At 41.0% G+C, this 23,481-nt stretch overlaps 1 protein-coding gene across 4 annotated transcripts in view; it reads right to left on the reverse strand.

Annotated features, from left to right (window-relative positions):
- Window positions 1-20,857, reverse strand: part of DYNC2LI1 (dynein cytoplasmic 2 light intermediate chain 1) — a 55,111-nt gene extending 34,254 nt beyond the window's left edge. For 3 of the 4 annotated variants that reach the window (XM_040623523.1, XM_040623521.1, XM_008699812.2), the window contains exons 1-5: window positions 20,736-20,857; window positions 18,456-18,573; window positions 7,391-7,425; window positions 5,294-5,363; window positions 3,301-3,389 (exon numbers count right to left, since the gene is read on the reverse strand). In XM_040623523.1, coding sequence (XP_040479457.1) covers window positions 3,301-3,389; window positions 5,294-5,363; window positions 7,391-7,425; window positions 18,456-18,573; window positions 20,736-20,743 — 320 coding nt within the window. In that variant the 5' untranslated portion in view covers window positions 20,744-20,857. Of the gene's footprint in view, window positions 1-3,300; window positions 3,390-5,293; window positions 5,364-7,390; window positions 7,426-17,943; window positions 18,005-18,455; window positions 18,574-20,735 lie in introns of all 4 variants that reach the window. The other variant, XM_040623522.1, reaches the window with a different exon arrangement.
- Window positions 20,858-23,481: the final 2,624 nt, after the last annotated feature.

A 23,481-nucleotide genomic window follows, 5' to 3' on the forward strand; every position in this document is an offset into this window, starting at 1 on the left:
ACGACCCAGATATCCGTCCACGGATGAAGGCATCAGCAACACATGGTGTACGCACCCAGCAGAGTGTCAGTGGAAGGAAATTCCGACACGTGCTACAACATGGGTGAACCCTGAAGACATTCTGTGAAGTCAAAGAAGGCAGGACTTCATGAACCGCAGGTCCCTAGAGTAGTCAGAGTCCTCGCAACAGCTCTACAAAGGTGGTTGCCAAGGGCTGGGGAAGGGGGCTGCAGGGAGTCAGTGTTTCATGGGGACAGCTTCAGTCGGGGAGGAAGAAACAATACTGGAGACGCATGGTGGTGACGACTGTACAATGAGTATATACATGATGCCACTAACCGGTACGCTTACAAACGGTTAAAGTGATAAAATGTGAGGGCATTTTATCAAAATAACAAACAAATAAATCTAGGCGTATTTCAGAACATGGTCATAATCAGCATGGAGAGCCAGAATCACAGGCCAACGTATCCCCGATCAACAGGGCAACCGTGCTGCTAGTAGATAGAGCAAGGAGTTACAATCCACGTCAGTTATTTTACAATTAGGTCAGTTATTTTGCTTCGTTTGAGAAAAACCAGCTATTTTGTGCAATTCAAGTGAAACAGTAACTAAATTCTATACTAGAGGCCTAACTTCAGAAAACAGCCTTTTAGACAGTAATCACTGAGATTTTCTATAAAATTAGCATGCCATTATAAACTCGTAACAGATGTGTTTGAATATAATAATAAATAATATATGTTTATAACAGAAAATTAATTTTATTGCAGGGGTTTAGTATGGTTAATGTTTAAAAAACACAGACTATGGTTTCACTTTTTTTACTGTGGTAAAATGTATATAACAAAAAATTTATCATTTTTCCAAATAAAAAATAACTTTAAGTGAAAACAAAACAGAATATTCGACCTTTTTCCAAGATTAAAATTTGTGTTTCCATTGCATGGTACACACTTGTGTTACTTTTACCTTCATAGCAAATGACAGCAAAAAACCCTGTTTTTATTTGGGTATAGTTGACACAGAACGTCACACTAGTTTCCGGTGTACAACTTAGGGACTGACAAGTTCATACATGATGCTGTGCTCACCATGACTACGGCTCCCGTCTGTCCCATTACATCACTTTTACTGTATCTTGACTGTATTCCTTATGCTGTACCTTTTACCCCCGTGACCTACTCCAGAACTGGAGGCCTGTGTCTCCCACTCCCCCTCACCCACTGTGCCCATGCCTCTACCCCTCCCCTCTGGCAGCCATCAGTCTGTTCTCTGTATTTAAAGATCTTATTCTGCTTTTGGTTTATTCTTTACTTTTTTTTTTAAGATTCCATTTATGAGTGGAATCCTATGGTATTTGTCTTTCTCATTCTGACTTATTTCACTTAGCACAGGACCCTCCAGTCCATTCATGTTGTCACGGATGGCACGATCACATCCTTGAAAAATAAAAATAAAAAAAAAAAACCCACAAAAAACCCAACCACCTCTTTAAACAGGGAATGAAACCGCAGGAAATGCTCCATTACAAATTATCTAAAGTCTGTTCAATGCATTTATAATTATTCTATGAATGGTCATTTTAAAGATAAACAGTATCTAATAGCATTTGGCAATATTATTTTTCTCAAGTTGCTGGGCTTTGTCCAACACAAGGAAATTAATTGTGTGTCAAACTGATTCCAGTCACAAAACACTCTGAGATTTCAACTACATTAGGAGTGAAATGTTTTTCATGAATCCCTTACCCAGCTCAGCAACCTACTTTGGATGCAGGCCACCGGGTCCCCTTCTGACTGTGCATCATACCCCTGACCTCCCCTCCTAAAGCAAGCCACAGCTCCCTGCAGAAACCAAAATTTCCACAAGGCCGTTAGGCCCAAAGCCTCTTGGGCCAGAGGAGGGGAGTGAGATCATCTGACAGGGTGATGGGACAAAGTGATGCCACCAAGTCAGGGCCAGAACCAGAGCCAGCTCCCAACCCAGTAAGAGCAGCTCCCAGCCATTGTCACTCCTTTCTGCCTCGGGCCACACTGCCTGGCAGCTCTGGTTCCTCGGCGTCTCCCCTGTCCTTGCCTTCTCTCAACCACACCACCAGGAGCGGCCCTAATTCCCAGGCGGCCTCCATGATTTGTCTCTGTTAAAGGGGGACAAATGAAAAACTATACAGCTGTAAATTCCATGTTGCTGGAAAATTGTGTCAGGGGGAAAATGGTGGTTATACATGAAAAAGCATTTTCTAAACATACACAGAAAACATCCCAAAACTGTACAAAGTGTATTTATAAACGTTGAGAGCAATGAAAGGAATACCTTGGGATGTTAACAGGGGTTATTTTTCAGGTGATTATGGGCGCTCTTATTTTCTTCCTACCTTTCAGTGTTTCCCAAGATCTCTCCATGAGCACATACTACTTTTGTAAGAAGTAAAAGACAGTAAATTAAATTTCTTTAAAAGAAAAAATATCACTGGCCAAATAAAGCCGACATTATCAGCATCCAGTCAGCTTATGGTAAAACAATTGCTCTGTTAACCAGAAATAATTCCATACCCTGAAGATCTCGAGAGCTGAAATGTAACAAATATGGTCAAGCCCTTTGTATTTGGTCCAGGCCGCAGCAACGGTTTGTGTTAAACTCTGACAAGAGTAAGATATTTCAGATGTAAAAATGTGTGTTTTCCTTGGCTAAGACGCATTCCCAGGAACATTGTGAGAAATGTCACAATTTTCCACGTCTGATTTGGCCAACATGTGGGAGTCATTGTCAGGAAACATAACCAAAGAGTTTGAGGTTTTCCTCAAGTTTCTATTTCTTTAAGGTCAGCAAAGAGACAGACTTTCTCCCTCCTCCAACTCACTGCTCCCTTGGGTGAAGCTACAGCGCTAATTAGCATTAAATTCAAAGGTATGCTTAAATATCCAGCGGAAGAAAACACTCAGGGCTGAATTAGCTCACACTTGGATGGGCATTCAAAAGAACCAAGCTTTTCAAATTTATGTTTGCCAAGTGAATTCATTGCTCAAGTGTGATTTGACATATTTTGTTTGTTTGTTTGCAGGCTTGCAAAATAAGTTACCAGTTGGAATGCCAGCTGTCAGCACAGCCCAAACCCTGGTTCTTTTAACATCTCTTCGAAAGCATTACACTTTAAGCGCACAGAAAGGAAAAGAATGTAAACCTTCAGAACATAGAACTGCCCCCCCCAAATTCTGATTCCCAAAAGCCCACTCATGTTCATCCTGGGGACGCTAATGGGTACTTACTGACAACGGTTTCTGGATCCGGCTCACTTACCGTAAGGTATCACTTGTGATTGGGATGCTGATTAAGTCCAATAAAGAGGTCCCTCCGCCTAGTTCCCAAAAGTGAGCAATATCTTTTGGCTGAAAAAACAGGTATTTTTCATATTAAAAAATATCTTTGTTTGATTTTTAAATACTTAACTTTATTAGCATCAGCCAGTAATAATTATGGCTACAAAATACTGTAGTCCTCAATAAACCCTTCCTTGGCAGTCAACACTTTCCTCTTTCTCTATCCCATCCCTCAAAATGCACCGAAACACCTATTCCAAAAAACACGGATGAAACGTTCACATGGTAGGTGGGGAACAAGAAGACACTGAACAACCGATGCTCTTCTTAGAGGACTAAGCACTGGGGGACTGTGGGGGAGGCAGCCATGCAGCTTAGGAATAAGAGCACCTGTTCCCTGACAGCCTTCTTCGACTGCTAACCAATGGCTTCTCTGCTTCCTCCCTGCTGCTGGGGAGACTTCGTGATGTGACTGTGTGAGGAGCTGACACAGTGCTTCCATTTGGAACTCTTAGGGAACTTAAATCTGAGAAAGACATGAATCTTCCAGAATGAATATGGAAAAGCCCAACTTGCCAACACAAAGTTTAGCGGAAAAAAAAAAATCACGAGTATTTATATAAATTTGCCATTAACCTGGAAGAGACAGATAGTCATTAAAGCAAGTTTTAGATGAGTCTATTTTTGACAAATTATCATCTCATAATCACTAAGATTGTTTTGCTATTGATATTTGAATATTTGCTGTTAATATCTATCACTAATGTTTATGGTGGAAATAATTTTTCACTGGAAAATCTCCCCTGAGTCACAATTTGATGAAGGGGAGTTGCTAGAGCTCTTCTCAAAAGTGAAGCTATGAAAGCCGTTTCAGAGTTTCCAATGAAAAGGACAATCCCGTTTCTATGTCTTCACACACACCAGAACTCACGTGAGTCACAAAATAGTTTTCCTGCATCTCACTATATTATTTCTTTATTATTTCTTTTCTTTTAAATCTCATAGTCTTAATAACAAACTTTCACTGGTGAATCTAGCAACAGGCAGTTTTAACTCTTACACCCTGTCTAATGATCAAACATTTGGACCAGATCAATCTATAAAAATTTGCCTGTTACAGGAGAAGCGGGGCCTTCTATGACTGTTCTTCCACACACCTAACTCTCTATAAGAAATCACCTCTTTTCATGTGAGAACTCCAAATGAGGATTCTATTTCAGATTTTTTTATCCTTCTAACATACACCATAAACTCTCCTTCTGCCTGAATATCTCCAACTTTCCTGAGTAGACGCTCGAACAAGGGAAACTAGGATTATAATCAATTATGGCCTCTGGTCTCAAGTAGTATTACTAACTTCAAGATATATTTGTAAGAATGCTAATAATTTTTAAGATTTTATTTATTTATTTGAGAGAGAGGGAAAGTAGGGTCAGGGGCAGAGGGAGAAGGAGACTCCCCACCACGTGGGGAGCAAGACCTGGGGCTCGATCCCAGGACACTGGGATCATGACCTGAGCCGAAGGCAGATGCTTAACCACTGAGCCACCCAGGCGCCCCCAAAATGCCAATAATTTGGATCTTGAATCGTATATTTTCAGAAATATTCTACAGGTCAAACTCATATTTTTAGCAGATTTTTTGGGGAGACAGGATGTAACAATATTACTCCCACTTGAAAGAAGAAGAAGTCACATGAACACAATTAATATAAATATGTCCAAAATACAAAAAAGTTACAAAGGAACCTTATTCTAGCATTTTAAGGCACAGCCAACAAGAAGGCGAAATTATCTTCACAGTCTGGGCTGGCTCCGCGTCTGCTGAGGTGCACGGGAAGCTTAGAAGCCCGCAGCTACGAAGCGTACAGCCGGATATGCTTACTGATTATGGAGACGACGAAACTATCAAACAAAGTCGCCCTCGTTACTTCTCCGCCCACAGGCATAGCAATGTCACTTACAGACACTCACTATATTATGTCCTCTCGCTCTTCTCCCGTACGTATACTCCAAAGCTAGGGTTGGTTTTGGAGGCTCGTCCCTGCACGACACAGACAGACGGCATTACCATCACGGGGTTTCTCACGCTGTCGCATTACCCAGTTCACTTTTGCTTCCTTTTAAAAACTTAGTGCTGTTAGTAGAGAAGCTACTTTGTGGAATGGCACAGAGGTAAAACGGATAAAAACTTTATATAAAAAGTAAGCAGGCCTTTGCAAAACCCCCTGCGAGGACGTTAGGCACGGCTGCAGGGGCAGCCCCCACGGCGCCGTCGGGGCGAGCGGAGAAGGCAGTGTGGCCGCGGGGCGGGGGTGTCAGGGCACGGCTCTCGGCGTTCAGGGCGCGTGGGAAGCACGGATACCAGGTGTGTGCTCGGCCCTGATGTGGGGAGCTGCGAATCTAATGATTATCCGTTCACTGGAGGCACCAGTGCAAGACTTGAGTGTAACTCTCCGTCGTAACTCACGGCTCAAACACGGGCATCATTTAACCAGTGAGGCTGCAAACGAACACGTGACATCGACAAGTCCAAAAACGGACAAATGCTCGATGAGGTATTTACACTGCCCCTTCTATTGCTTGGTAAGCAATTTTATGGTATATAGCTACTTACTTATTTCATTTTTTATTGTGGTAAAAAACATGTAACATAAATGTTCTTAACCATTTTGAAGCGTACAGTTCCGTAACGGTACGTATATTCACGCCGCTGCACAGACTCTAGAACTTCTTCATCTTGCACACCTGTCACTCTATACCCACTAAATGATAACTACTTCCCCCCTCCCTCCAGACCCTGGCAAACACCATTCTACTTTCTGTTTCTGTGAATCTGACTGCTCTGAGGCACCTCTCAGAAGTGGAATCACACAGTATTTGTCTTTTTGCGACTTATTTCACTCAGCATAATGGCCTCAAGGTTCATCCATGTGGTAGCACGCGTCAGAATGTTATTCCTTTTTAAGGCTGAATAGTATTGGTATATAGCTTCTTTAACTTGAAGAACAAAGATAAATCATTTTTAAATTTGCAATTTGCATATTTATCTTTATTAAATATTTTGCATATCATCCCTACATGTATCTTTTTTTGATACATATATAGTAAAATGTTTGGTTATAGTTCCTAAAAGATACTAATTTTCTTTTATGAAACAAAATGCTACTTTTAAGACAAAATTTATCAGCTCTGATATTTAACATATAAGAGGCAGAACTGTCTTTTTTTCTAAGTAGACTATCAAGGAACCGAAATTCAGTTCAGTGTCGTATTTCATCCAAGCTGATGTTGTGTCAGATGACTATCTGTAGAAAGAAACACATATGGTCGAAAAAGAGCCAGATTCCTGGGGATGGAAAGATGATGCCGGTGTCACTATGGATGGTTCTTCTAAGAAAAGATTTTGTTGGTGAGAGGAATTACACAAGGTCAGGATTCTATTATTTGAATTCTTTAATAGTATTTTTCCAATGGATGATGTTTCTTTAATGTGACCTTGAGACAAAGTTCCATCTATGCTGATGTTTTTGGAGAAGTTATAAGAAACAGGTATTGGAATGAAGGGATAGCTTCTAAAATCAGTTACAGACTTTCCTTTACAGTTTCCTGCAATGTCCACTGATCATAATCCCAAATCTTCATCTGATGGCCATAGAGAAGGTTAGGAAGTATAAAAAACAACTGGTAAAAAGTACAGTTTGAGGACCAACACCGTGCTTCAAAAATGTTCCCATGAGCAATTTAAAGATTATAAGTAATGTTCAGATAATCATGGACTAGGCAAAATATCAGAGTAGCAAAGCCAAAAAGTAAGTAGTATCACAGTTATGTTCATTTCTTCCCCAAACAGGAAAAATTCAGCACTAATCCCGTGTGTATTTTTTTTTTCTTACTGTTGTTTTTTGTCCTTAAAGAAGATCTTAAAGGCCACACTAAGGATTCACTAAGAATTAAGTTATTGTTAGGGCCTCAAAATTGTTCTCCTTCTGTATGTCCTTTAGAATCTAACTTGCCCTGTACAACTAGAATAAACAGAAAATGTAGTCTAAAGGTTAACATAACACTTACCTGTCAAGACACCTTAGAATAATAGTAGTCTTTCCCTGGAAATTAAAAAAGAAAGAATACTGTGTTAATGTCATCCACATGTAAAATTTTGTTATTGTTCATAATTGTGGCCAAAAATAGCTTTTTAATCACTTGAATGATAAATTACCTGGAAACTACAAACTTTCAGAATTGTTCCTAAGTTTGATAAGTGGAAAAAGTTAACTGTCAACTTTCCATCACGGTGTAACTACACTGCTATTATTATAATTACAAAGTCCTGCAGATGACAAATACTAGCAAATCATACCTCACTTTAGTGGTCAACTTGGCAGCTGTCTGAAATTTTCCCTCTATTCATCAATGCTAATTACTGGTTAAGCAGATGATTAGTGTCTTCTAAAATGTTTTAATTCCAATTGTTGAAGTGGAAATAAAGAAGAAAGATAACATACAAATAAAGGACATGCTGCAAATATGTTCAAAGTAAGCAAACCAGATACTGGGTTAGAGTGTTTTTTGTTTGTTGTTTTATTTGTAGAGAATGAACTTATTTAAGTTTCTTGTTAGGAGTCAGAAAATAAAGGTTCTGGTCATCTCTGCCACTAATCATGAAACTTAACCTCACATCTTAGGGATTGGCTCAGTGGCTTAATCACTGATTTTTTTTTTAAATAGTAAAACTTAAAAAAAAAAAAACCTCTTACAAGAAAACAGACACGAGGAGCAGCAGGGGAAGCTCTAGTGGAAGGCGACTTTGGGTTCCAAGGAAAAGAGTTTGGAAAATCCTGGACTGACAATAACACAGAACATTTGACTAGATATGTTTTTTCCTAAAACCCTGTAATTTTTTTTTTACCAAAAAAAGATGATCACAAATAAATTACAATATGTATCTGGGATATGATCAAATTGAATGAGTTTTTTAAATAATTGGAAACATAAATAATTGAAATAGGACCAAAAATGTAAATTATTGAAGGAAGTTTATTGGCAGGTATTACATCAAAGTGAAAAATTAGAAACCACCTAAATGTCTCCAAATAGGGGACTGGCTAAATTAGTTATGACAATCCTTAAATGGAATAACATGCAGCTATTAGGAATGATGATACAGGAACATACTTACTGACCTGGTAAAACATTTATAATAGATTAGCACAACCCTGTTTTCAGTTTTTAAAATATCTTTTCCTGCTTCTTTGAGATATACATACATACGTACATACATACACATAAATAGATTGAGAGAGAGGCACAGAAACACACAAACAGATCCAGAGGGATAGCACTAAGCTAACGGTAATGTTTCTAGGTGATGGATTGCAGATTATTTATTTATAAAGATTTTATTTATTTATTTGAGAGACAGAAAGAGCATGAACAGGGGCAGAGGGAGAAGCAGACTCCCTGCTTAGCAGAGAGCCTGACATGTGGCTCCATCCCAGGACCCTGGGATCATGACCTGAGCCAAAGGCAGATGCTTAACCAACGGAGCCACCCAGGCGCCCTGGAAATTTATTTTTTAAAAGAAAAATCGGGATTTTCTAATTTTCCTACGTTGACCATGTATCACATGTAGTATATTTGAAAAGTTGTAAATAAATGAAGACTACAGTACAGCAATCTCCTCTTTTCCACGATTTTGCTTTCCACACTTTGTTACCCGGTGGATGTCCGGAAGCAGATGACCCTCCTTCTGACATACCATCATCAGGTCCCAGCAGCCAACGCTATGTCACAGTGCCTACGTCATTTCCCTCACTTCATCTCACCACGTGGGCATTTTATCATCTCTCATTATCACAAGAAGGGTGAACACAGTACAGTAAGATATTCTGAGTGTGAGAAAGAGCTTGTATTATAGTATACTGTTATACACTTGAATTATAACTTGTATTATACTGGTATAACTGTTTTATTTTTAGTAATGGTTGTTAACCTCTTACTATGCCTAACTTATAAATTTTATCATAGGTGGGTATTATAGGAAAAAACATACTATACACCATGTTCAGTACTATCTGCAGTTTCAGATATCCACCAGGGGTCTCGGAACATACCCCGTGCAGGGAGGGGGAGACGACCTAAGAACGAATGCATTCTATGCACAAAAATGCATAGAATCACAATGAATTGCAAGGAATCTTAAGACATAATTAGCCAATTTTCTCAAATTCTCATGGTTCTATAGTGTTGATTTAAATTTTGGTTATAATTTCATGTAAATGTATAGTACTACTTGGTGGCAATTCCGAATAAACATAAACTCAACTCTGGGCACTGAAATAAACTTTTAGACTATCATTAAAATATGATCCAAATTTTAAAAAATCACTAGTAAACTACTGCCCTCTGAGAGTGGATGCACAGACCCCCGATTTTCTTGGTTCAATAACCACTGACCTAATACAAGTTCACTCAGAGACTATCAAAATCAATCCTATCTTTCCTCCCGTTACCTCAGGGACATCGGAAGTCCAGTCTTTTTCTCTGACCCGTTATCCCGGAAGCTCTAATTCCACAACCCTCTATGCATCCCTTCATCTGGCACAATCAATCCCTTCCCTTCTTCCAAAGTCTTTCCACTCTATAGCTCCACCTCCATGACTAGCAAACTCCCCAGTAACCTCAACTTCTTCGGAATGTTCTCTCCCCCTGTAGGCCTTACCTAAAATACGGCTGCCTCTGGACCACTTCCCCTGCAGTCTTGTTAAAGGAGGCTATTCTCTTCTACCACCCTACGTACTTCAGGGCTCTCCTTGCTCCCCAATGCCACCTTTTTTTTTTTTTCCAAAGATTTATTTATTTGAGAGAGAGAGAGAGAGAGAGAGGGAGTATGAGCATGAGTGGGCAGAGGGGCACGGAACTAACAGATCGATCCCATAACCCAACTGACGGAGCCACCCATGTGCCCCGCCCCTTGCCACCTTTAAATAATTATTCTACTTCCCTCCTTTTGCAAAAGCCTTCGAGGCCTGTACCAGTCTACTGTGATGGGTTTTGTCATCTCCTCGGCTCACAGTCGCCCTTTCTCTCTCAGCTACTGTCATTAGTCTTGTTAACTTCACACCCACGTAGGCAAGGGCAACCCACCTACCGCGCTGACCTCTCAGTGCCTTTGCCTCCTCAGAGACTTTCTTTCACTCTACTTCTGACATACATCACTTCCAAGGTTCCATCTTGAATCATTTCACCACTGGAAACTATATTACTTCCAAAATCACACACACAAACACATTCTCCAACTACTTCTTCAGGAATCCCCACAGTAACAACTCTTTGGCCTTAGTCAGAGGCCTCAAAAGTCCACTGACCCATCAACATTTCTCCTTCTCCATCAGCTCCCTCCTAACTCCACATCTCTCCTTTTCCATCTTACAGTCCATAGTTTATCATTACAGTCATCCTTGCAAAGATCACCCCCTCCCCAAGCTTTCCAGCTCTGTACTACACCCACCTGGCAAAAACCAATCCTGCTAAACTCAGTCACCTTCCCTTCTCCTCCATGCATGTACCCATGCCAGTGAGTGATGACGGCGAAAAATTATACATGCTGTGCAGAATGGTGTCACCTAAATTCTTAATCCCCATCATCAAAACAGCAGTCAGCAATGATGGGCAATCCTGTCACATCTGTCTAGTACGCTCTCTCTCCCATTTGTTCTAACAGCTGTTTCATACAACTGTTTCATTTTTCTTGACTCTCTCCTCAGAATACCCACTTGACCCTCTTCCCCCCCCTGAATTACGTCTTTCCTTACTTCCTGCTCTCCAAGCCCTGGACATCACCCTCTCTTAAGGAGGCTTTCCCAGTCTTCCAGCCTCTCGGGCTGAGTTAAGAGCCCTTGTTTCCATCACAGCACTGGTCTCCTGCGATGTCATACAAGTCCTGGCACCTAAGTTCCCGCACAGCAGGGCACACGTCTTTCATTTCTGTTTCCCCAGAGTTGGGCAGGATGCCTGGCACACAGAACGTGTTCAATAGATGTCTACTGGATGGATGAAGAGAAGTATGGGGGAGAGGGAGAGAAGGCGGTGAGGCAGTTCGTTTCTTTGGTAAAGGCTGACTACTATTAGCTGAACAACAGAAGCATTAATTGCTTGCTTCTCTTTATTTTTCAAAATATTGTTCTGCATAAAGCACAGAATCAGATACTCTAAAGAACAATATCCTCAAAAGTTCTACCTACGTCAAGAGAGTTGGCCAATCTTCAAGAGCAAAATTCGTTTTGATTTACATAAATGAAAATAAAGAAAAATCCAGCTTGAATATGCCACATTCTACTATTTTTAAGAAAGGGTGGTTTCACAAACAACAAATAAAACAGGAATGGGCTGTCACAACAACAAAGTCTAGAACAACCGTTACAGAGAGTGACTAGTGGGGGTGCTGGTGGGACGTTCCAGGTGTGAGCACGTGTGTGCTGGTGTCGGTCAGTAATCAGCGCTACTGGGATAAGCCACCTTAAAGATACGGAAGTAGCTTCTGATACAGAATACTTTTTGTAATAGAAATTTACTTGTACGTAAGACTAGTACTAGTTATTTACTCATTTTTTAAAAAATCCATGTCTGTATCTACATGGCAGTAAGTAGGAAATCGGAAAAGTCCTGTACCAATGCAAAAAGCACTTTCCTCACGACAGCAAACTCATGAAATGACATGTTTATATACTATAGTTGGGTTAATATTTTAAAATACAAGTGATCCCTATGAAAATTTTATTTAAACAATTAAGTTCAGATTTTAAAAAGCGGGCCAATAAGAAAAAAACACTTTGTAAAATACAGAAATTAAAAACAAATTAAAAACACTTGGTGACTAAAATTTTATCACACATATTTCTATTCATCTCTGCACTTTTACAGAGTTGCGATCATACCATATATAAAATTTCTGTCCTGATTTTTTCAATTATTATATTCTTTCCTTTTATTACTAACAACTCTTTTATGGTTGTATAACATTTCTCCCCAATACATATAATGTTAGTGTTCTATATAATATCTCCCAATGGTGGATGTCTGGCTGCTGGTGGGGGGGCGCTTTCAGGACACAGCCCAAGACAGAGTGGCGGCTCTGGCTACCTGGCCACTGACATCACCTGGCAGAGATGGAGGCTCGCTGATGCAGAGCATAGTTCCAGAAAGTTTCCTTGTCAACATGCCCTTACGTGGTAGCATGAAGCACAAAAGTAGAGTAACAGGAAGCCCAAATAGAAATGAACTATGATGCCACATAAATTCCAGCATCTTGGATTTGCAAGCCTTGGCCTTTTTCAGACAGTGTCCCCAGCAGTTCTGCCTTCCTGGCAAGAGCTGCTGTGGGTCAAGCACAGCTGCACGAAGACACGACACATCTGTTCTTGCTCTGTATGGCCCCTACCAAAACCTTTCTGCCTCCTTGGCTAAATAAAACAGAAACTTACAATGAGTGGGGAAGAGGCCTCTTCCTACCAATCAGTGGTCCTGGGGATGGGCTGCTATATTTTCCCCATGCTTCCCACAGTAGCAGATAACCCTGCGACAAACACCATCCACATAATCCAATTACTCCTTAAATAATAATCCTAAAAGTCACTGAATCCAAAACGAGATTATTATTAAAATACCGACTTATTAACTTAGATGCTTAGATATCTACTTACTTATTTTTTCTTACTTATTTAAATGAACCCTGGCTTTTATACTCAAATGAAGTAGAAGACCTGAATGTTTTCAAATTATGAAATAAAAAACAAGTTAACATGTTTTTTAAAAATTTTGTTTCATCATATAATTTTTCCTAGATCAATAAGTACTTTCTGATTCCTGCTAAACACGGTATTAGCTAAGTACAAAGTTAGTTTACCAACTTCAAGTTCAATGGCTCCATGACCATGAATTTGAGTAAAATGTCTAAGTACTATTTTTTAAATGTAGTTATAACATTAGACAATAAAAGATTTATTTCATGTTAACATTCTTTCATCTGAATATTTTTCAATCACATGTTTCAGTCAGAATGTTCATATGGTAATCAAAATTATTTCTTTTTCATTCATTCATTCATTCATTCATTCATTCATTCATGTGAGAAAAAGAGAGAGAGAGGCAGACAGACAGCACAAGCAGGGGAAGCTGCAGGCAGAGGGAGAGGGAGAAGCAGACTCCCCGCTGGGCAGACAGCCTGACGTGGGGCTCAATCCCAGGACCCTGGAATGACTTGAGCCAAAGGCAGATGCTCAACTGACTGAGCCATCCAGGCACCCCCACAATTATTTAATTAACTTCCTCCTTATGGTGCACAATTCTTAAGTCCTCAAGTGACCTAATGTGGTATTCCACATGAAATCAGCTGTTGATCTGAAGGGTATGCTACACCAGTGCGTACGTCAACCCATGGATTTTGGCTGACCTCTTCTAACTGTGGTGATAAATAACATTACCAGAGCCAGAGATGACAAACCAATTTTATCTCAAGTTCCAACAACTTCCTGAAATGCTACAGATTAGATGTCATCTTCAAGCTCAGTAGAAGAGGGTGCCGTGACCAAGATGTGTGTGGAAGACGTGTAACTAGTATCTGTTCTCTCTTTAGGAACCCTGGGAAGCATCTTCTCACAACCAGATTATATACTGTGGAAAAGTGGAAAGGGAAAAATTTAGAACTCAAGTCATTTCCTTCCCACTTTTCTTCTACCTAGAGGATGAGGTCTGGGATGAGAACGGAAGCTCTGGGAAGTAAAAGGCTCATCAATGACTAAGTTTTCTGGCCCATACCCTAAGATACTGGAATGATTTATCACTTGATAAGAGAGGAAACCTATGTCAAGAGGATAAGACCATGCCTAGGGACTTGACAAACTAAATGAGAGTGGAGAGAATGAGAGAAAAAAGTCTGAATAAACTGAGATGTCATTTAGGTTTCACATTAAGAAAAATTCAAAGACAATAATGGAAAAGTGTCCAAGTAATTCACAAGAGAAAACAGCTGAGACAAGGCCTGGAAAGAATATTTAGAGTGACAGATACACAACAGTGAGGGGAATAGTAAGTGCAGTATTGTCACAGAGAAGTAAAATGACCTCGTATGAATTACCGAAACTTGTGGCATGAGACTTATGAGTACAATATATTGGTGTAAAGGAATAAAGAGAGAGGGGGAGAGAAAATACAGCACACTTTGTGTATTTATATGGAAATTTACAAACATGCATGAAGAATGCATTTGGATAAAAATACAGAGCAGGGGGCGCCTGGGTGGCACAGCGGTTAAGCGGCTGCCTTCGGCTCAGGGCGTGATCCTGGCGTTATGGGATCGAGCCCCACATCAGGCTCCTCCGCTATGAGCCTGCTTCTTCCTCTCCCACTCCCCCTGCTTGTGTTCCCTCTCTTGCTGGCTATCTCTATCTCTGTCGAATAAATGAATAAAATCTTTAAAAAAAAAAAAATACAGAGCAGAACAGATGTAATGTTGTGATGGTAATTAGACTGTTGCCTGGCCGTATGAAAAGAATTAATATATGATATCTCATGTACACATCGCTAGAGGAATACAGATACAGATAAAGTGTCATAGTGAAGAGGAGAGCAACTATTCAAAAAAGTGCCTACATCAGTTTGAATTCAGTTTTCTGTCACTTCTAAAGGAAACAATCCAGACTCAGACAGAAACTAGGGTCAGAGAGAGGTTAAATGACTCATTCTAATGTAGGATTCTATACCCAGATAAACATTCCCCAAAGTGAGGGAAAATAAAGGAATTTTTAGACATGCAGGGTCTCATAAATTTTACTTCCTATGTAACGCTTTCCCAGGAAACTACAAAAGAATGTGCTCCATCAAGATAAGTGAGTAAACCAAGAACAGGGAAGACACAGGATCCAGGAAACAAGTTCCAACTCAAGAAAGAGCCAAAGGGAATTCCCAAGACGCTGGGGAAGGATGGTAACGATGCAGTCGCTCCTGTGAACCATGGTACAGACGAGCACAGTGGGTTAAGAGGTGGCAGGACTCTGGCTGGAGGGGGGACCTTTCAGATGATCTGATAGAACTGCCTAGATGAAGATTATATCGAATGCCTGGAGGGGACTGTGGAAAGAATTAGCAATACGTAGCTGGGGAGCCAGCTTCAAGGATGGTCCCGGGTGATCCCGCTTGCTGGTCTTCACACCCAGGTGTGGTCCCTCACGCTGTGCCAGAGGCGGTCTTTGTGATCCATAGCTTATGGCAGAAGTGATGGCATGTCACTTCCGAGATTAGGTTTTAAAGGCTGCAGCTTCTCTCCGAGGCTCCCTCCTGCTTCTGGATCTCTTGCTCTGGGGGAAGTGAGCTGCCATGTTGTCAGCAGCCCTATGGAGAGGCGTGTATGTGAAGAACTGAAGCCTGGCCAACGGTCATCAAGGAACGGAGGCCTCTTGCCAGCAACCATGTCGACAAGCTTGGAAACCCATTCTCCAGTTTAGCTGAGCTGTGAAATGACTTCAGTCCCAGAGGACATCTTGACTACAGCTTCGTGAAAGACCCTGAGCCAGAGCCACGTAACTAAGCTGCTCTCAGATTCCTGGCCCTCATAAACCAGGTGAGATGATGTTTGCTGTTTTAAAAGCTGCTATGTTTTAGAGTAATGTATTCAGCAGCAACAAATAACTAATGCGTATAAAAACTAAGGTACACATAAAAGCAAACAAAAAAACACGGCATTTTTAAACTTCCGAAAAAGTTATTCAAGAAAAGGGAAGCAGGGGCGCCTTGGTGGCTCTGCTGGTTGAGCATCCAGCTCTCGACTTTGGCTCGGGCCAGGGTTTCGGGATCATGAGACAGAGCCCCAAGTCGGGCTCCGTGCTGGGGGTGCAGTCTGTTTGAGATTTTCTGTCTCCCTCTCCCTCTGCCCCCCACCGCTGACTGTGCACATGCACTCTAATAAATAAAATCATAAAAAAAAAAAAAAAGAGGGGCACCCAGGTGGCTTAGTCAGTTAAGTGTCTGACTTCAGCTTGGGTCATGGTTTCAGGGTCCTGGGATGCTCTCTCCAGGACCCTGTCCACGGTCCTCTCTCTCTCTCAAATAGACAAACAAAATCTCTTAAAAAAAAAAAAAAAAAGAGGGGCGCCTGGGTGGCTCAGTTGGTTAAGTGTCTGCCTTCAGCTCAGGTCATGATCGCAGGGTCCTGGGATTGATCCCTGCACCGGGCTCCCTGCTCAGCAGAGAGCCTACTTCTCTCTCTCCTGCTGCTGCTCCCCCTGCTTGTGCTCTCTGTCAAATAAATAAAATCTTAAAAAAAATAAAATAAAAAAAAGGAAAGAAAGAAAAAGAAAGTAATCCATTTGGCTCAGCAGCAAACAAATTTTAGAAATAATAAATTAACACTGAATATTGACTTGGCCCCAAATTATAACAACCAGGTTGCAGAGGAGGGCTAGAAATGAGCATTTAAAAGAAACAGAACTGGGGCGCCTGGCTGGCCCAGTTGCAGAGCATGCAACTCCTGATCTCCGGGGTGTAAGTCTGAGCCCCATGTTAGGTGCAGAGGCTACTTAAAAATAAAAAAAATCATTAAAAAAAGAGCTAGAACTAAATACTCTTCTATTATCAAAAATTCAACAGATAATGTCTAACATTTTAAGTTTAAAAATAGCCTATAAGCTATTTCATAAATAAAGAAGTAAATTATTTAAAAAAACACAGTAAAAGATATTAAAAAGGCTGCTTTAAGGAGAGACCTGAACAATGTGGAGAAGTCTGGTAATTTACTTTATGCACTTTTAAACCATGTATGCGAATAACTTTAATAAAAGTAATTAAAAATACAAACAGACTGTAACAAAGGGCCCGATCTAAGAAAATTAAGGACAAAACAGCATATATGAAAAAGATCTCAAGCTCGACATCAGTGAACAGGGTTATGTGATCACTAGATTTTTTTATACAGTAACAGGAGCATAGCATCTGGAAAAAGAGAAGCTGGCAGACCTTCTTCTAGTCTACTGCAGTTCAGCAAAACCTCCAAAGTCCTGCTCCCTCCTGAGAATTACACATTAGTATAATTCCAGTGAGAGTTACTAAAATCATGACAGAAAATCCATGACTGATACGGAACCCATGATACAGACGGCATGACCGAAAGAAACGAAGATACTAAAGCTGAAACAGACTCAGGGAGATAAAGTGGTTGCCGTTATTCACAGGGCAATTTAAAAAAATCTGAAGATTTAAAAAGCAGAAGAAAAATCAGATTTATCCCTATACCGTTTCAAGTCAGAATTCGGATCTTGGAATTAGGAACACCACGTATTTGATTACTTTTACAGGTCAGAATTAGGAGCACTGGAAGTTACAATGAAACTCAGGTTTTCTTGTTAACTAGAAATTAAGGAAAGTGGAGCCAGGCTGCCTTGTGGAAGACAACGCCCCTGTTGCTAGAGAGAGTCAAACCTAAACTATACAACCACCGTTTACAGTGGCTCTTATGTAACCTTTTTGAAGGTGCTACACTGCTGGGAGAACTTAATTTCCCATAAAAACACACTGATACACAATGACGCACAATTCTGCACACATTTCTAGAGCTCGCTGGCCCTAACACATACCTCCCTGGACCCCAGAGTAGAAGACGAGAGTATCTCCAGGTTTCCTTCAGTTTCTGTGACTCTAGTTAAGATAAGTGAAGGGAAAACGTATCATACTCTATCCGGTTCCTGTTTCTGTTATCTACATGCTTGTTTCAGTTGTACAAGTTACCAGAACCTACGGCCATCCATCGGATTAGCATCTACGGTGCTTTGGGGAAAGAGGACTCCTCTGCCAGGTCGTCTCATTTGAAACAAGTGCTCCTTCCTCGGGGCTGCTGTGGCCCAGGTCAGAGCACACCACCTGACAAAAGTGGTGCCCAGGCTAGAATTTAGTCCCCGCTCACCCATGCGCAGGCCACCCTCATACAAGGCACAACCAGCTCCAAGGTAACCAGCAGGCCAGAGACTGGTTATCTGGCTAAAGAGTTGAAGTATCCAAATTTTTACCAAAGGAATACAATGAATTTTACCACTGGTTGTTAAATCATCATAATACTTGGGGACAAAAAAGTAGGAAAAAAATGCATTACCCCATTTTTACTGCCAATGAAGAAAACAGATTTTTCTCCAATTTCAAGTCCATCACCTTCACCTCCACTACTTCCACGGTTTTCCACTTCGGCTTTTGCAATTTCCCAGAGAGTTTCACTAGGAGAGGCAGAAAAACCAAATTGAGAGAATCAAAGGGAATCCTTTCCAATATTTATTTCAAGCTCAGAGAAATTTTATTTCAGTTAAATTCATAAAACAAATCAACATTATTTCCTGGGGGACAATAAGCTGAAAAAATTTAGGATTAATCATTTTCTTTGTCCTGGTTCATAGAAGAAAGCTGAAAATGATAAGCAGAGCCACTGTCACTAGGATTCGAGGTTGCCTTATTTTGGGACTTGCAGCCAAGGCTGAAAGCTGGATGTGTTAGTTTCTCAGACATGCACACGAATGTACAAAGAATTTTGGAAATCTACAACTTAAAAACCACCTCCATCTAGGAAAATGGGGAGCATGCAAAACCAGCATACCAAACAATCTTTGTTCTCTGAAATTGTTCTTTGTTTTTGTTTTTAAATTATATTTCTGGCTCAAGATTCCCTGTTTTAATATATAAAATATAATGAAGGAAAAAAATCATCTAAAATCACATTTTGAAATTTCCACTCATCTCTCTACAAACATACATATTTTTTCACAATAAGATTATATCTTTTTAAATTAAAGCCAAAATGAAAAATGGGGTATTGAACTAAAAAAATACAGACAAGATTTGATGTGTCCTAAGCCTGAATCACTACTTCCTACATATACCAAACTTGGGCAAATTGCACCAACCTCTCTGGATTTTTCATTCTTTTATTAATTCAATTATTTTTTAATTGAATTAATTAATTTAATTGAATTAATTAATTTAATTATTTATCTATCTATTTATTTAAAGATTTTGTTTATTTATGTGACAGAGAGACAGACAGCGAGAGAGGGAACACAGCAGGGGAGAGGGAGAGGAAGAAGCAGGCTCCCAGCCGAGGAGCCCCATGTGGAACTCGATCCCAGAACGCTGGGATCACGCCCTGAGCGGAAGGCAGACGCTTAACGACTGCGCTACCCAGGCGCCCCTCAACAAATATTTATTGAGCACCTAATATATGCAAGCTTCTGTGCTCTTTCCTAGGCTCATTTCTGTTTCTTCATCTCTAAAATGCCAATAAAGAAGAATACCAACCTTTTAAGGTTGTCATGATTGTTAAAATGTGATAATTCATTTCATTTAGGCCTTGACCTAATATAATTATCTAAAATTATTGAGAGCTTTTAATAATTATTACTCAAGAAACAGGGATGAAGAAAGAGGCTATAAAAGACCATTAGAGGTGTCCCTAAATGTTTGCACTAAAATGTATGCATTTATTTCACAGGTGAACCCCCAGGAACTCAGTCCAGGTTTGTCTGCTCTATATTTACACACCATTCTTTCAAAATGTGATTATCTGCTTTCCAAACTCCCAGCAGAGAGGAGAGCAGGAGGTGCCCCTGGTGGAAATTTGTTAACTATAACCATGACTTTAAAACTGTAACCAATCATCCCACGACGGGAAGGAAGCTGACGACTTTTCACATTAAGGTTCATAAACTCAACAGAGATCAGGCCATGATCCACAGGGTGAGAAAAACAGATTATCCTGCTCTGTGATGGACTCCAGAACCCCTCTTTCTCCCTGGCCTCCTTATAAGCTGTTCAGAGAAGGTTTAGGTGTGATCTTGAGAGCAGGAAATTAAAATTGACATCACAGAACTGAAGAGCTAAAATATATTTTACCCCCCCCCCAAAGTGTAAGTCATCTTACACTTTTCACATAGCTTTCCCAAGTTTCCCTTATTTACTGTTGTCCTGAACCCCTAGGAGGGGAGATGCAGAGAACTCTGAGGTGGCGGCTTTGTGGTCTAATTCGCTGCCTCAACCCCTGCTTCTAGAACATTCCTTGGCCTGCAAAAAATGTTCACTAAGTGAATGGCTGGAGTTTAATGATCTTTCAGAATCTTACTTTCCTACCTGGGGAACTTTTCTACTTGCTTGTGGCCGAATCCACATGCTCAAGGGTAGTTCCTAGGGATCCCGGACCATCCACGCAGGGGTTGCAGCAGAAAAGAGCCAGAATTTGCTTCCACAGGCAGGTCCCGCCTGGGCTCCTCTCCCTACATATACCCCCAGCCGCCCTCCCTCCCCCGCCCCTTCCAGGCTGGGGCTGGAAAGAGGGGAAAGCCAGACTCTCGAGGGGAGCGTAAGCCAGGGGCAAGCAAGGCTGCGGGGATACCTGAGCATCGTGGCTCGATCGCCCCAGCGTAGCGGTCTCCGCGTTTGGGGTCAACTTAAAATCAGGACGCCAGCGAGCTCCCAGACCTGCCGGATTGTGCGGGTTCTTGGGTTGCCATGGGAGCGACGTCGCAGGCTGCGTTGCGTGCGGAAGAGGGGCACCATGGGAAATGTAGTTCTCAGCGTTCCTTTTCAAGTCTCGCTCAATGCCTCATCCTCTACGCGAGAGAACGAGGTGACACGTCTGACAAACCTGGAACCTAAAAGCTCCGGGCTGGCAGTGTTCTTTTACTTAAAAAGTATTGAGACTATGGACTCTGAGAAACAAACTGAGGGCTTCAGAGGGGAGGGGGGTGGGGGAATGGGATAGACTGGTGATGGGTAGTAAGGAGGGCACGTATTGCACGGTGCACTGGGTGTTATAGGCAACTAATGAATCATCGAACTTTTACATCAGAAACAAGGGATGTACTGTATGGTGACTAACATAATATAATAAAAAAAGCATTAAAATAAAAAAAAGTATTCTACTGAGTACCGGACTATATGCCAGGGATGCCCTCTCTCTTCAGTCACTTTTCTCTCCACAGTAGCAACGCTCTGGGAATGGAGGGTGAAACATAGTCCTGAGCTGTTTTCTAGTGATTTACTAGAGGCAAAGAATATTTGTGAATTTAGTATTTGCCAACCTTCTGCTTGTTTAGTTGTTTCGGAGTTTATGCAGTAGTGCATCATTTATTAATAAGTTAATAAAGCAAAGGCATCTCCATGATACTTCATTTACTTTTTCTCCGAATCACTAGCAAGCATGAGTTATTACTATATGCAAGACTGCTACGCAGAGAGTGGAATAAAGAGGTGCGTAAGACAAGATCCCTGCTCTTGAGAAAGATGCACACAACTAAATATAATAACCCAAAGAAAGCCAGTGCTATAAGCTATTGTAGAGAGGTACAAAAAATATCACACCTTAAGAATAAGTAATTATGCCAAAGAGGGTTGTTGAAATCTTCAGGGCGTACAGTATTTGATCTATTTTGAATGCTCGGTAGACCCAGCCTCTCTGGCCCAAGATGTCTTGAATATTGAAGGAGATACTCTCCTTACACCCTTCTGCCCTGTGGCTTGGTGTAATGCTGTAATGTTCAAGAGGGTGGGCTTTAGATGGACTTAGATTTCCGTTCTGACTTCGCCACGCTGGCTAAGTTGCCACTTCTCCACACTGGGTAAATCGCTCAGTATCTCCAAGCCTCAGTATCTGATAATGTAAAGCAGGGGAAATTTATGAGTTTGAAATGAAATAAATATATGTAAAACATAAATTATGTGTGCCTGACACATCATAAATGCTTCATGCTTATTATTATGCTGCAAGCTACTGATCAGCAACTTTGAACAAAGAAACACAATGATCATTCCAAGAAATGTAGCAAAAATATTTTTTTAAGGAAAGAAAAAAGGCATTCACGACCTAAAACCTTTGGGAACAAAATCTTTCCAATGTCTAGGCACATTTTGAAGACATAGCGGACTACAGTTGCACATGGAAAGGGATGTAATGGGACTGCAGTTCAACAGAGAGGATGATTGCGAGGGAGGCTGGTACACCTGCCACTGAACCAGCATCTATATCCTGGAGCTAGCCTGCCTCTAAGTTCGCAAACTGGTGTGGGACAGAGTGTAATGAATTATAATAACTGGAGTTCTGGAACTTTGGAAGCCCTCTGTATATTAATTAGGAAGCCCTGTTGATGTGAATAACAAAAGTGGCAGCTAACATTTTGCCATTTGCTTGCTCTGTGCAGGCACACTACTAGCATCTTAAAGGTATAATTGTTTGGATAACTGCAATAGAAGGTTGAAGAAAGAAGCCTGGTAAGAAGGAAGGTAAAAGTTGTCTGGCTCGGCCCTGGTCACCAGCATTGGTTCAGAGGTGAATCAGTGGATTCCGCTGATCTCATTGAGCAGATGAGTTCCCTTTTCTACCCTTATGCCTCCTGAGGCTTCATATTTGGACAAAATAAGTGACCTTCCTGGGTAGATGAAAATTGTTCTTAAGGTAGGAATATATAAAGATTTGAGCTGCCCTACTGGGTCACCCCTGAAAGACTCAAGGATTTCAATGGTGGTAATAGAGGAGAAGACAATTTTATGGTGCTTGCTGGGTGGAATAAACAGCAGTGCGGAAGAATAAAGACGTGTGCAGAGTGTGTTTGGGGAATTGTGAATGATTGAGGTGCGAGCATATGAAGTGTCTGGTGTGACTATGGTGGGAGAGCAAACTGGGCGGGTAGACAGGGCTTCATTGAAGGATCTTGCAGCCTGGATTTTACTGGGTTGGTTGTGAGAAACCAAATACAATTTTATTTATTTTTTATTTATTTTTATTTTTTTTAAAGATTTTATTTATTTGAGAGAGAGCAAGCACGAGATGGGGGAGGGTCAGAGGGAGAAGCAGACTCACCGCTGAGCAGGGATCCCGGATGTGGGACTTGCTCCCGGGACTCCAGGATCATGATCTGAGCTGAAGGCAGTTGCTTAAACAACTGAGCCACCCAGGCGCCCCCAAATACGATTTTAAAATAGGGGTGTTCCATGACTGGACCTGAGTTTCAGTGAGATAATTTTTTGCAGCTGTGTGAAGGATGTTTTGGAGTCTGGAAGTCCAGATGGAGGCTATTAACAACAGCCCAGACAGTGACAGAGTTTTCACATTTTTTCCCCTTCTTTTCAAAGTTATATAAGCT

The sequence above is a fragment of the Ursus maritimus genome, unplaced genomic scaffold, assembly GCF_017311325.1.
Source record: "Ursus maritimus isolate PB19 unplaced genomic scaffold, ASM1731132v1 scaffold_6, whole genome shotgun sequence".
Classification (NCBI taxonomy): domain Eukaryota; kingdom Metazoa; phylum Chordata; class Mammalia; order Carnivora; family Ursidae; genus Ursus; species Ursus maritimus.